We start from the raw sequence: 15,355 nt of genomic DNA on the forward strand, positions 1-15,355 counted from the left end.
TTAAAAGTAAAAACATTGAAGATATAAACAATTATATTTAATTTTATCTTTGATTTAAGTTATCTTATATCTCATTAATGAAATTGGAAACTCTTTATTTATTGGAAAATGAAACTAACAATTTTGTTATATTTAAATAAACTCTAAATTGATTTAGAAACCAAAAAATTAGGAACAATTATATTCTATTTTATATTTGATCTAGTTTTAAAATCTATCTATCATACTTACACTTCACATATTTTAAAATATAAATATAAATTTTTATTTGTTGAAAAAAGATTGATCATATCTTTTATTTCAATGGTGGGTCCTATCTATCATTATGGAAAGAATAAATTAAAATATAGTCAATTGAAAATGATAATTTCTATTTTGAATTTAAATAATATTAAATACAAATTTAAATAATAAATTCAAAAGTATTATTAACAATCAAAAGGAAAGATAAGCAAATGTGGTGTCTTTTTATTTTCTCCAATAATATCTGTATATTTTAGTAAGTTTCTAAATCAAATTTGATTTGTTTAAACTTAGAAATAAATAAATTTTATTAATGATGAAAAGTTTAATTAAGTAATTTTTGAATAAATTAATATGTTAATAAAAGAGATTTTGGTTTTAAATCTTGAAGTTTTAGAAAATAGATCATTAATATTATGTCTATTTTTTTAATTTTTTTTAATTTGAAATGATTTTCTAGGCCTATTATTTTGGCCCTATTTTTCTGGACATGTTATTTCTGATTGCCTCCTATTTTTTGGGCCTATAATGTCGGGTCTATTATTATGGAATAACAAAAGACATTTCATATGTAACCGCCTTACATTCTTTTTTCTTTACATGGAAGATTCATTGGCATATTCCCATTGTTGATCCCATTGTACATGCCTCTCGGCATAACAATACACCGGTTGTATGATACTGTGAATGTGAAACAAAGATCTTGGGCAGAAATTGTAAAGCTAAGTGACTGTAAAGAGATCAATTATTGAGCAAAGTAGGTAACTAGAAAAATAAAATGAAGAACAGTTCCTTAAGGATGAACAATACTATCAAAGAAATATGAGGTGCTCCCTTGCTTGCCAAGTTATGAGCAAGAGCAAGGTGGAAAGGTGGCGCATGAGTTACAAGAAAACAATAGTCACCAATAATTACTTGGCAACATCTTTTTTAAAGTAAAAAGGCCATCGTAGACTATAAGACATGATGGAGAATTAAGAAAAATAAAATGCAGTCGCTCATGAAATAATATTAATCCATAACCAAGGTGAAAAATAATAATTTCACCTTCTTAATGTTTTAATATGAGGACATCATCGTAGTTGCCTATACTCATAAGTGTATGTACATATACATGCATACTTGTGTATTTTTGTATATGTTTGAAACTAAGTTACCAGATTCTCTCTAGCAACCCTCAAAATCTAGTTTGATTCTGTGCAAATTCTAGTCCTTCTCCAATTCTCTCCAAACTCTCATATAGAACTCTGAATTTGCTACAAATTCTGTCAATGGAACCAAGGAAAAATTTGCAACGAATTTTGAAGACTTTACCACCCAACAACCGAACTTGGGCTGAATTTGGTCTCAAAACATTTTTGTTTTTTTCTTGATTTGGTCTAATTGATCTTGCCAACCCTAAAGTCGCCACTAAATAGACCAAAAAAGATGGTGGATGTCATGAATGAAAATGAACACTTGCTTGTAGAAGAAATAGGGTGACATCCAATACACAATTATAAAAGAATTTCATTTTAAAAAATATGATATCTTTGAATCCAAGTCTTAAAATTTGAATTATAATTTTTCATCAGGTGTGGTTACGAATCCTCTCTAACCAATGCAAAATAAAGATTCAATTACTACACGTATCTTTTGATAATACCTTTCATTATCAAATTGTCTTCTTGATGTGGAAATATTTTCCATGCATGTGACCAAGCAAGTGTATCATCTTCTATGTATGGCTAAATGATGCAATTAATATCCTATTAAAATGAAACATAGATATGATGGTGTATTTTGCTATGCTGCTTTACTATTAGCATAGTTGTGTATGGACTTGTTTGTTGTTGTGTATATACACACACACATACATTTTTTTTTTAAACATGTTATGTTCAAATGAACCCAAAACAAATCCGAATCCAACCCCAAAACAAATTGGACAAATTTTGATTAACAACTTAGGTTCAAAATAGGCGTATACATCTTATTTGACCTACGCACATATATGTGTGCGCGCGCGCGTGTACGAGTATATATAGGTATCATGGTGTTGTTATATTAAGACATGCTTTACACTATAGAAAGTTCTCAATTTATAACAGTAACAATTTTGTTAATACTTAGTGATTATCTTTTATTAATTCCTGTCTTTGGCAGGAAACTAATGGAATCATTAGATTCCATATTAGTTACATAAATCTAAAAATTTGAAGATATACTAATGTTTGCAAAAGCTATATTAATTTGAATATAAAAAAATTAAATTGAAAAATACAAATTTTTTAAAAATTGCATTGGCCCATGATAAAAAAAGGCAATGAAAAAATTCAATTTTCTCTAACAAAAATACAACTATTTTCTAACAACTCTATTAATGAATGCATTAATTACAACTTTATTTTTTTCACATTTTTAACAAGTGGATTAATTTTTTTTTAAAACAATCATTTTTCTCTTCCACCTCATAAATGAATGTCTAATCAATATAAATTATCACTATCTATTTTCCTTACCAAGTTCAAATATAAAGTTAAATGTTTTATATTTCTTATTTTAAATATATTTATTATTAGTTTGACATTGATATTTATTTTTGAAATTTGTAAAAAAAAAAAAAAAAATTAAATTTACACTATATTTTACTAGCTATCTTTACCAAGTTCAAATATAGAGTTAATTTTTTTTTTATTTTTTTTTATTTTTTAATATTAGTTTTACATTATGTTTATTTTTTACAATTGTAAAATGTTAATTTTTTAAATTTACACTATGTTTTACTAGCTACTATTTTACAATTTTGCTCATTTTTTTTTTATACCATTAATACTACCCCTCAAACTTACTACACATTTTTGTACTTTGTAATCAACAATTTTTTTTAATTTATTTAAGTAACTTTTATCGTCAACAATTTTTTGCTAAAAATTGTAACTAATTTATTTCCCCTTCAAGCAATACTACTTCGGCCAACCATAAAAACATGAAAGCAAGAACTTTGGCGCATGCACCCCTTGTTATTTAATGATATATGATGACTAGTTAGCTCATAATCGTCCAAGGTTTACTCTTACTTGCCTAATTGTCTATCCTTAGTCAACTCCCTCTTTGGCAATGGTTACCCCCCTTACCAAGTTCAAATATAGAGTTAAATTTTTTATTTTTTATTTTTTTTTTTTTTTATTAGTTTTACATTGATGTTTATTTTTTACAATTGTAAAATGTTATTTTTTAAAATTTACACTATGTTTTACTAGCTACTATTTTACAATTTTGCTCAATTTTTTTTTATACCATTAATACTACCCCTCAAACTTACTACACATTTTTGTACTTTGTAATCAGCTATTTTTTTAAATTTATTTAAGTAGCTTTTATCGTCAACAAATTTTTACTAAAAATTGTAACTAATTTAATTTCCCCTTCAGGCAATACTACTTCGACCAACCATAAAAACATGAAGGCAAGAACTTTGGCACATGCACCCCTTGTTATTTAATGATATATGATGACTAGTTAGCTCATAGTCGTCCAAAGTTTACTCTTACTTGCCTAGTTGTCTATCCTTAGTCAACTCCCTCTTTGGCAATGGTCCCCCCCTTCATCGTGCTCCTACAAGAAAGAAAATTACCAAAGTAATAATATATTTCCATAAATCCAAAATAATAAATAATCATCATTATATAATATCATAACAATTAACTAAATGTCATCTTCACATAATTTATAATTGATAACTATATTCCATTTCACATGATCATTGTATTTAACAAATTGTAACAGTCAACTGACTTCACGTGGAATCATAACGAATAAATACATTTCTATTTCCCATAAACATAATATTTAACAAGTTGTAACAGTCAACTAACTTCACATGAAATCTCAATGGCTATAAGAATGTTTTTAAATTAGACAAAAATTTGGGTTGTAACAAACAAATTACTTGAGATTTATTTTGGTGAGAATCCTTATTTCCCAGCATCTCATCCTTGTGGTCCAAAGATGAAATCAAGGGGATAAAATATCACCAGGCACATTTTACATTATGGGCTTATGAATTGTGATGTCTGTCATCTAACATTCTCAATTCTCCTCACCACTACTATTTAAATATCTTGAACAAAATTTGTACGGTATCAATTGTGGCTGTACGATGTCACTGTCCATTATTTTGCATGAAAGAATCGACTGACAGCATCATGGTTTGGAACATTAGTAACTGCAAAGTAATGTTAAAAATAAGCTTCAGTTGACGTAGAGGAACGAAAATGTAGTCTTGAAAATGAAGCTCATATCCAAGACACATTGCAAAAGAAAAACAAAACATAACTATCGCCCATACCATTCCCCCATGCTGCCATGGTTAGTGGAGTTGAAATAATTTTACGTGCAATAGCTGTAATGTCATCCAAACTGATCTGATCAAGGACCTTAAGGAAATGCTCCACTGGTTTCCTGCAATACAAATATTTTATTAGAATTTTAATTTCACTGAACATAATACAAAATAGGTAGCCATGTAAAGGTAGAACATGTAAGATGAGTACAAAAGCCAAAGCAAAAGAAAAACCTTCGCATATCCGAAACTTTTCTCATTGTAAACTAGCTTTGCGAGGTAAACAGAGAGGCTATTCTTCAGCACTTTTACAAAGTGATTATTCTAGATTAAAAAACATCTGTCTGCTAGCCTATTGCAGGTTTAAAAACACAAGCATAAATCTGGAACAAAATGTATCCGACAGTTTTACTAATAATTTTTGGTTTAGCAAAACAAACTATGTTCTACAGTATTTGCCAGCAAAGAGGTTGAAATCCTAAGCATATTTGGAAAATATTAAGATAAAACATTAAATGCTCCATAAGTTTAAAGATTCATAGATTCGTGTCCAAGAGTCAACCTGATTTGGCAACTTCCAGCTCAAAGATGCAGTTGGATTCTCATACTTGCATGACAAGACAAAAATTGGACTTCACAATTGGGTGTGAAAAAATTAAGATCAGATTCGTAAATATAAGATGCCATTCAAATTTGAAGCTTTCATCAGGAAAGTTGGGTCTAGATATGTCATTGCTGAATTAAGGGATTCATGTGGCAATGTTTGCCTCATGAGAGGTCGGATTCCACTGCTTGATATGTCAAAGTGACTCATGGAAGGGTGGATTCCACTGCTTGATGTGGCAAGGTAAACCTCATTTATCAAAGCGACGTGGCAGGATGCCACATGAAAGTGTTCATCATGTATTCTGTACCTTTCCCAACTCAAACTAAACAGTTCTTAACCAAACTTTGATGTCTTCAATGCCATTGATTATCTTAAGCTCAAACACTTGACCATTGTCATTTCACTTCCATACTTAGTCAGATTTTAAATCTGAAAGTGCATATAAATCCCCTTCATCACTTCAAATTTACCATAAGAAATCCACATCACTTTGCTGCTGATGACCCAATTCTGGGTGTAAGACTCAGATCTTCAATGCATAAGCTTGATTTTTAGCTGCTGTAGAGGAAATTTGATCTATACTTCCTGATTTCCATCTGCAAAAGACATTGATTTGAATTTGGTGTTGAAATGGCTTCAACATTATATAATTGCCACCATGCCAAGAGATGTGTCCCTTGATTAGTGCCAAACTGGCCTTATAGAAACAAAATTAAATCAATGTTTGTCCCCCTATTCAAATCATGACATTTAATTTGTGGCTGTTTATTAATTAAATCAGGTCATCCCCTCTGACATATCAATTAGCCATTAATCAATGCTTTACATCAGGATTAAATGTTTAACTCCTTTCAGGCTGACCCATACTCTTCGCATCGAATTTATGGCTTCTAAGGCAGATCGGATATCATGGCCTCATCCAGCAAAGTGAGGCATGGCATGCAGAAATCTTATGCTAATGTGGCAATGACAAAAATTAAGTGTGGAAATCTTAGAGTGTCAATCCCAAACATAACATGCAGATATTAGAGGTTCACGTGGAAACTGGTAATCAAGACCTCACATGGCAGGTCAGAATTTGAATGCCCACATGTCAGGGAAAAATGTAAAAATATAACATTTAAGTTAAATTTTATGTATTTACTATCAGGATGGTTCAGAATGGTTTCAGTCCTCTAGGAGTTATAATGGAGACTCTAGATTTTGGAAGATGCTAAAAACTTTCAGACTCCGCCAAATTTCAGGAATCAACACACTTCCACCAATTTCTTTTTCATAACTTTTACGGACTTTCTAAAAAAAATTGATACTAAAACAAAGACTTTTGAAGAATTCTAACTTATTTCATCACAAATCTCTAGACTTCAATTCCACATCCTTGACTAACTTATAGCCCAGCTCTCACTCATTTCCTCGATTGACTTGACTTCCATGCAGAAATCTTATGCTCATGTGGCCATGCCAAAAATGAAGTGTGGAAATCTCAATGTGTCAATGCCAAACATAACATGCAGATATTAGAAGTTCATGTGGAAACTGGTAATCGAGACCTCCAGCGGGAAAAACATAAAAATACAAAATTAAAGTTATATTTTATGAATTTACTGTCAGGATGCTTGAGAAAGGTTTCAGACCTCTAGGAGTTATAATGGAGACTCTAGATTTTGGAAGATCCTAAAAACTTTCAGACTCGGCCAAATTTCAGCAATCAACACACTTCCATCAATATTCTTTTCCATAACTTTTCCCGACTTTCTAAGAAAAATTTGATACTAGAACAAAGACTTTTCAAGAATTCTAATTTATTTCATCACAAATCTCTTGACTTCAATTCCACATCCTTGACTAAGTTGGCCCAGCTCTCACTCATTTCCCCAATTGACTCAACTTCCTAGCACGCCAAAAATTCTCAAACTTATTTCTTAGACTCAGAAACTTAAATTTGTCGATAAATGAAGACTACCTGGGATAACTACCTTACTGCCAAGCAAAATGAAGGGGTCTCAATTTGCAATGGCACAAGGTCAACATTGATATTTCCTCGCACTTCCTCCATTATAGGAGATTTGGGATGAGAAGCTTAAAGCATTATAGCAACTACAGCTAGTTTTCAAAGAAGAGGATATGATCGACAACATCGACTTGGAGGTACTTGCGAAGCCTGGGATTAACCAACCCTGGCCTTCGCTTGCGAAATAGCGAGGCAGCCCTTCGCTCTTGGGCTACACACTGAGAGTTTGAAATGTCATAGGCGTACACTCTGAGTTTGAAATGTCCTAGGCATTGGGTTCAAGTTTTTCAGGAGTTCTTCAGAAAGCAATGGGCATTGAGCAAGACAATTCCCCCTAGTCAAAAAAATTTGGCAAGCGTAGTAAGATCCAAAACCTCCTATGAAGGTAATTATGGTATAACATGGCTTTTTGACATTTTTTTTATTTATAAATAGATGATGAAATTTGATATGAAGAGGAGGGATTTTGGCTCTCAGCAGAGAAAATAGCTCCAATTACTGGCTTCTTTGGTATTATCATTGTCTAAGTCTTGGATCATATGACTAAAATTGAGAGATATTGACTTCTTTACTGTTATGAATGTATCAGTTTGGCTTAAAATTGTAATGGTAGCCCTCATAGCACCAATTGTAATTCTAAGTGTAAGGGGCCCATATTAACAAAAGCCTTTAGTAAATAGGTTGTGGCTAGTTGTAGAAATGGTTGTGTTTCATATTTGTCTGCCAGATAAGTCATGGTAGAGGCATAACAGTCTAAATTTCTAAAGTATTTAATATATTAATTATAAATATTAAATATATTCAATTTCATATATTAATATTTAATAATTGATCATCTGAATTAAAAATTAACACAACAATCAAAATCTATTTACTATTAATAATTTCTACTTTTTAAATTTAATATCTTAATTTTAATTTGTTACTTCTCCATATATTAAATGGAATATATTCCGTATTTAAATAAACTGCTATACTTGATATTAGTCCCTTGACGATTGTATGCATGTTAATAGAATAATCAAACAATCGTCTAAAGACATTTATTAAAAATAGGTTTATAAATTATTAATAGTTATACAATCATCAAACATCCATGATAAATAATAACAGTTCATTCATACACTAAATATAGTCAATTAAACATATTGATAATTATCAATTTAAATTAGATATTATATTTTTAAAGTGCCTTAAGACAGCAAGATGGTCAAACTATTAAGTACCAACAAACATTATCATTCGTTGGTGGGAACATATATTGCAAATGAATTTTAATTGTGACCATTGTATTTTTACTCATAATCTTTTATGAATGTTTAAAAAATCATATATATTGATGCACCCCCATTTTCAAATCATTAGGGAACATAGACTGAAAATGAATTTTAAAGCAAGCACATTGGAGGTAGGGAAAAACTTTATTTTGGGGCCATTTTATTTTCACTCATATATTACTATACCCCATTTCTCAAAACACAAGGGAACATTGATTGAAACTAAATTTTGAAGCAAGGACATCAGAGGTGGGAGGAACTTTTCCTTTGGGACCTTTAAGTTCTCACTCATATTATCTACAAATGTATATTTAATTCTCTAGCGAATTTTGTCTTTTCCTACATCAAGATTCACCCTCGTCTTTATCCTATTTTCATCCTCTCCCCAGTGAAAGAAGGTACTTTATAACTCGGAAAAAGGGAAAGTATGATGCTTGTATGTCTTCAGTTAAACCCTGGCTAAACTTTTGGTCCCTAAAACCCTAGGGTCCTCCCAAGTCCTCTCAATATAGGTGATCAATGAATTTGACAATCGAATAGAAGACCCTACAAACTCAACAAATTTTGGCCCTAAATTTCATTTCCAATCTCTAGTTGGTGAGTTAACTTGGTGAAACTGGGGATTATAATTCTTGGCACCTCAGCTTTTTTAAGCTTGATTTCCAATCCATCTTAAACAATTTTCCTAGATATTTTCTAAGACTGCATGAATCAAGTAGCCCCCCTCATAAACAGCAATGTGCCGACAATGCCGGTCCAACATGCCCTCTGGCACCACAAGGACAGGGAGGAAACTGGAACTTGCAACCTCTTGCCTGTAACAAGATGCTTTCACCAATCTAGCCATTAGGACAGAACATCAAGTTGATAATTGGCATCATTCAGCAAAAGACAGGCAATTAACTCAATTGTTTAATAAGTAACAAATTGGATGATCAATTAAATATATAGCAGATAGTGTCTGATCAATGGAATCAAACACAAAAGTGAGATTAAAAATTCCATTATTAAAGAACAAAGGTGCCTATGCAGATTTAACCTCCCTTGAAACAAAAAATCATTCTCAAAATCTATGAATACAAATAACTATTGGGACCTGTCATCTAATTCAAGCAAGCAGTTAGCTCTTACCAAAGGTGGCACATTTCACATTTCAGGTTGGTAATACCACCACAAAACGTTAGAATCATTTTTCTAATCCTATTAAAAATCTTTAGATACTCTTACTATCAAGCTAAAATACCTGTTTTATTTAGATCCCATTCCAAAGAAGTTCTAGAATAGGATGCAGAAACAAAATTTTAGATATAGTACTTCTGCTGGAGAAGTAAGCAAAATGATGATTGATTCTCTGTCTAGCCAGTTTCCACACAATTTTATAAAACTGCAGTAATATGATTTTGCACCAATAGAGGATTATACCTCTCCCCGTAGGTTAAGATCTGTCTGCCAATATCCTCTGTCACAACCATCTGCAAAGATACTGAGCTTAGAATGGGAGGAATAAATATAATCAACTTTCAAATTGAAATTAAGAAAATTGCATCTTCATACTTATTAACATACCCTTGACTCTAAGTTCATCAAAACTGCTGATTTCGTAGAATTTTTGGCACGATTCAGCTCCACATTAGTGACTGTGCAGGAAAATAAAACCAAACATTAAAATTTACAACTGACAACTAAATGTTCAATACAACTCACAAACAACAAAAATTTGACTGGTGATAAAACACCTTGTCCGGGAGTTGCAACAGCTATTAGTTCTTCTGCTGCTATCCTTACAGCTTCTGAGACAAAGTTTGACCCCTGCAAATTTAGAAAATAACTGATTACAAAAAATTTAAAGGGTTTAATACCACAGATAGACAAAATTAATAAATGTCGTCAATAAAATTTAATCAAGAAATATTAACATGCAGAAAATGGATGTGTCCCCACAATATTCCAAATTTAGTTGTAACACTAACAATAACTAACAGAAAATGGATGTGTCCATGATATTCTGAATTTAGTTTTGTTTATTTTTAGTAAAAGGTGCACGGAAATCACTATGGTATATAACTTCTGAATGGCCAAGGAATAACAATAACAAACCTATAAATATATGGAGCATTGCATCAGAACAGAAAGGGAGGATAAGACACCACTGCAATCCCAAGCAAATAAACACTTATACAATGATATAAACCTTAGTGGATTCATCAGCGAAAAAAACAACAGCAGAATATAAGGTGCTGTATTTTGCTACGTTGTCTTACTTTTAGCATAGTGGTGTATGAACTTATCTACATATACATGTGCACACTTTTTTTTTAAACAAATTTTTTTTGACGGATGAACCCAAAACGAATTCCAACCTAACCCCCCAAAGAATTGAACGAATTTTGAACCCAAATATTGAAAAACCTGAATCTGAATCGGCAACTTAGAATTTTTTATTTAATCTTTAATTAGATCTCCAATTATAATATGTATATTTTATATTTTAATCATTTAATAGATATAGCTAATTAATTAATTCTTTATAATTCAATATCAGTATATTAATATTTGACATTCTAGAAAGTGTAATTATTTAACCTTTACAATTAACCCTTAATTAATCATTTTACTGCCATCATAAGCCAATTTGGAAACAGGAATAGGTACATGGGTACGAAACACTGGTACAATAGAAATTTTTGAAGGGGGTTGGGTAAGTTTTTGGTGAGTTCATGTTTGTGTGGAGGTGGCTGGGTGGGTGTGCTTATGTATGTGTGTGTGTGTGTGTGTGTACGCATATGTGTGTGTATGTACGCATGTGTGTGTATGCAGCTTAAAAATAGAATTAAGTTTAGAATGTCGTATGCCTAAACATATGCTAAACAAAACCATTACAAATTCCAAATTTTGAAACATATTAATTTAAATTTGGGCTTCTCTATCAAAAAGATCAACCCAAAATCTCAGACTAGATAAGTTCAGAGTTTGCTTATCAGCAGTCTAGGTCTTCAAAATATCTAAAAGATCAAACTAGAATCGGTAAATATTGTGTCATTTAAAAACACAAATCCCAGATGTGTACTTGCAAGAGATTCATTTTGGAACCAGATTCCAGTACATTTCATACCCGGAAACACCTAAAAAAGTCCCACGATTCAGCAACTTCGCTGCCATCATGACAAATGCAGCATTGACCTATATGAATGCATGCACACTAAAATCTGACCAAATCAAAAAGCAACAAACACAAACATACTCAAATAGGGTTCACAAATTCACATCACCTTGATAAATCCAGATAGGATAGTCAATGAAATACTTGTCCCATTATATGACAAAATGTAGGTTTAGATTAAATTTAGGCATTAATTCTACCTCCCCTCTTTCACTATTGAGATATTTGTAAGGGCACCCTCAATCTTGCCAATTCAAGGGAGACGATGCCTAGTGACTACAAATTTGCATCACAAAGTTGACTATATACATATAAATAACAAACAATGGTAGGGAACAGTACACTGTGTAGATCTTGCAAGCAACTAATACAAGCACATCAAACAAAAATGCAAAACATACACATTATCTATATAAATGCAGATAGTAATGTTAGTAGGTTGGTAAAACCCATAAATATCCATAACCTCATCATATGAACATAATAATGACCATTTAACTAAACATGATATAGATAAAATAATCAAAGTATCATAGTATAGCATCATCAAAAATTACTATCATACATCAAAGTATCACCGAATCCAACTGAAAGACTAACACACAAGAAAAGTGGCCTAAAAGAGTTTGGCACCATAAACTGAAATAACAAACTATAAGTGGGTATTACAAAACCTCTCAACATAAAGATCTTATCAGCCTTTTGCCCTTCCATAATTCCATATTCTAACCCACATTTTAGCCAATTCCAAACAAACACTGAACAGGTAAGATGGCAAGTAGCCAAAACATTAATCAAATGCATATTATTGATGATCTTAGTGTGAGAGTATAAAAAAGCCCATCCCAACCTTCAAAAATCCCTGACAATACCAATGATGCAATTGTGCCAAGATTCTATTTACCACTTCTGATTAACCATCCATTTGAAAATGGAAAGCAATAGAGCCCTCTCAACATTTTATCAATTCCTTATTAAATAATACACCAAAACTTACTCAACAAACAAGCATCCCTATCTAAGATGAACTCTCCAATAGCCCAAAATGAATCAAAGCATTCTTGAAAGAGAGATTACTTGCATCACTTCCAATAAATGGTTTCTTACATGGCATCATTATGTCCATCTTGGTAAAAAATGCTCTAGAACAACAAAAATACAATCATGCCTATGTTGTCCTTAAAAGTCCACCTACAAAGTCATGGAGATGCTCTCCCATCTCATAATCCTCACTAATGGTTGGTGCATTTCAAGCTCCCTATTGACACCCACAAATTGTAATGTCCCGGACATTATGAAGTCTGAAGATAAGTTCACAAAATATTAATTTTGACTTAAGGGAGCTTAATGCAAATTTATTAAATGGGTCAAATTATTATTAGAAAGTGAGTTAAAGGTGACAAGAAGGGAAAAGATGAAAGGGAAGAAGGAAATTGAAGTGTCACCATTTTGAGCATAAAAGAAGGATGAGGAGTTCTTTTTCAGCATGCTTCGATTTGAGACTGATTTTTTCAAAGAATCATTGTAGTATCTCAGTCAGATATTTTCCACACATTACTCTCAAATGATTTTCACAAAATAACATATATCTTTCGCAAATAAACCCAGCAAAATAAACCCACAATGAGCCAGTAAAGGCTCATTAAAATACCTCAAAATATGTTACTGCATTATACATCAGCAATACAATAACCAAATGTCAAAATTCCAATTTTAAATATAGTTATAGAGTCAAACTAGAAAGAAACAATAAAATGCACCTATAGTCTCAAATGTGGATTTTGATGTAAATCCACCAAAGATGATGAATTAGGGCTACGTCCAATCCACCTAGAGAATCCTAAAGATTTTCGTCCTTAGGCTTCAACAAGAGAAAGCTAGTAGCTTCCCAAAGTTCTCCAAAGAGAAATCAGAAAAATCTATTTCAAATCCAAGCATGCTGAAAAAAAACTCATCCATCTTTTATGCTCAAAACATTGACCCTTCAATTTCCTTCTCGTCCTTTCGTCGTTTTCCTTCTTGTCACCTTTAACCCACTTTGTAATATTAATTTGACCCATTTAATTAATTTGCATTAAGCTCCCTTTAGCCAAAATTATTATTTTGTGAATTTATCTTCAGATTTCCTAATGTCCCAAAAAGGGGACATTTCACAAACTTTCGAAGGTTTTGGTATATCCTGACGAGCTAATTTATTTGGGGTTTAAACCATCATTGACTTGCCAAGCAATTGCTAGCCTTTAAATTATGTCTTTGTGTCTTTATGATCATTTTCTTACCACATCCTCTATCCTAGCAACTGGCCTAGCCCATTTAACTTGTGTTAAAACATCACTAAAGTTACCTACTGGATGTGCTTGTTAAATTATCCCTACCATTGTCCTTGTTGGCATCCACATTGCATGTTTTATCTGCATCATGTTGGTTCTTTGTATCACAAGTTGTATATTCCCTAGCCCTTCAAAATTGTGATGGAGCACTTTGGCATATGAACCCTTGGCAATTGCATTTGCAAACATTGTTATGCAACATCAATCTTAGGTACTAATCTCAAATTTGTATCTTTATGATTTTTGTTCATCACAATTTCTTGGGGAAATCAGAAATCAAAGCTATGATAATGCTTTTATGGAATGTGTCTTTGAGATAGCCTAGGCATGTGGTTCTTTCTCAAGTTACAAAAACCATGTTGACTGGTGAGTGGCCTAGGCATGTGGTTCTTTCTTAAGTTACAAAAACCATGTTGACTGGTGAGTGGACACCATAGTTGGAAAACTTGAACTCGCCTTGGACTCGACAAACAAAAATTGGACTTGAACTTGGACTCTGAAAAAACTCAGGTAAGGACTCAATAAAAGAAAAAACCACAATTGTACAAAATACATAAAAACATGATGCATTTAGAGAACACAAGAGCCATAATTGAACATTACAACCTACAAACCCTATTTTGAGCAATAACAAATAAGAAATGAGAAGAATAAATTTTTAAAAATCAAATTTTAAAGTTGACTGGATGTTTTTAGTATGTAGTAAGAGTCTATTTGCAAGAATTGGGAGTCCAAGAGAGGACTTCCTAGGACTCGACTCCCTAGTCCATGGCAAGTCAACTTGGCTTACATATGGACTTGCAAGTCCTTTGGGATTTGAGGCAAATCCTCTATTTTTTCCATCTATGGTGTGCACCATATCGAGGACTTCCGAGGACTCAACTCCCTAGTCCATAGCAAGTCAACTCGGCTTACATATGGACTTGCAAGTCCTTTGGGATTTGAGGCAAGTCCTCTATTTTTTCCATCTATGGTGTGCACCATATCCCTTGTTTCCATCACATCACATGCTTCCTTCCCATTACAACTTCTTAAAGCATGAGCTATTCCAAATTGTGATGACACCCATTTTTTGTATCACTGAAAATAACTAGGTTACATCACTGAAATATACTAATTTAGGACTTCTGAGTTACAACAATAGTCACAGCATCAAAAAGATCTCAGAAATGTTCAGGTAGCATCTGTGTAGCTTACCTATTAAGCATATACATTAATATTCTGGAGTAACCTACAGTTTGTATAATCAGTTAATACAAAAACAAAGTCATAAAGACAACACAGCATGAGAAATATGTCCTTCATACATCCAAAAGTGGTATAATCATCTTTTTAATCTTTATGTCCTGGTAATGCTTGATCATGATGCACTCTGTTTGTATCAGCAGATCTATCTTCAGTAC

The 15,355-nt window shown here is 32.2% G+C and overlaps 1 protein-coding gene across 3 annotated transcripts in view; it reads right to left on the bottom strand.

Annotated features, from left to right (window-relative positions):
• Positions 1-4,028: 4,028 nt before the first annotated feature.
• LOC149551829 (mitochondrial-processing peptidase subunit alpha-like) overlaps positions 4,029-15,355 on the bottom strand; it is a 52,345-nt gene continuing 41,018 nt past the window's right edge. For all 3 annotated transcript variants that reach the window (XM_089787331.1, XM_089787330.1, XM_089787332.1), the window contains exons 10-14: positions 10,199-10,271; positions 10,029-10,099; positions 9,885-9,934; positions 4,574-4,686; positions 4,029-4,450 (exon numbers count right to left, since the gene is read on the bottom strand). In XM_089787331.1, the coding sequence (XP_089643457.1) occupies positions 4,398-4,450; positions 4,574-4,686; positions 9,885-9,934; positions 10,029-10,099; positions 10,199-10,271 (360 nt within the window). In that variant the 3' untranslated portion in view covers positions 4,029-4,397. The remainder of the gene's footprint in view (positions 4,451-4,573; positions 4,687-9,884; positions 9,935-10,028; positions 10,100-10,198; positions 10,272-15,355) is intronic.

This window comes from Cupressus sempervirens, chromosome 6, assembly GCF_028749045.1.
Source record: "Cupressus sempervirens isolate cs-2001-9-10 chromosome 6, ASM2874904v1, whole genome shotgun sequence".
Lineage (NCBI taxonomy): Eukaryota > Viridiplantae > Streptophyta > Pinopsida > Cupressales > Cupressaceae > Cupressus > Cupressus sempervirens.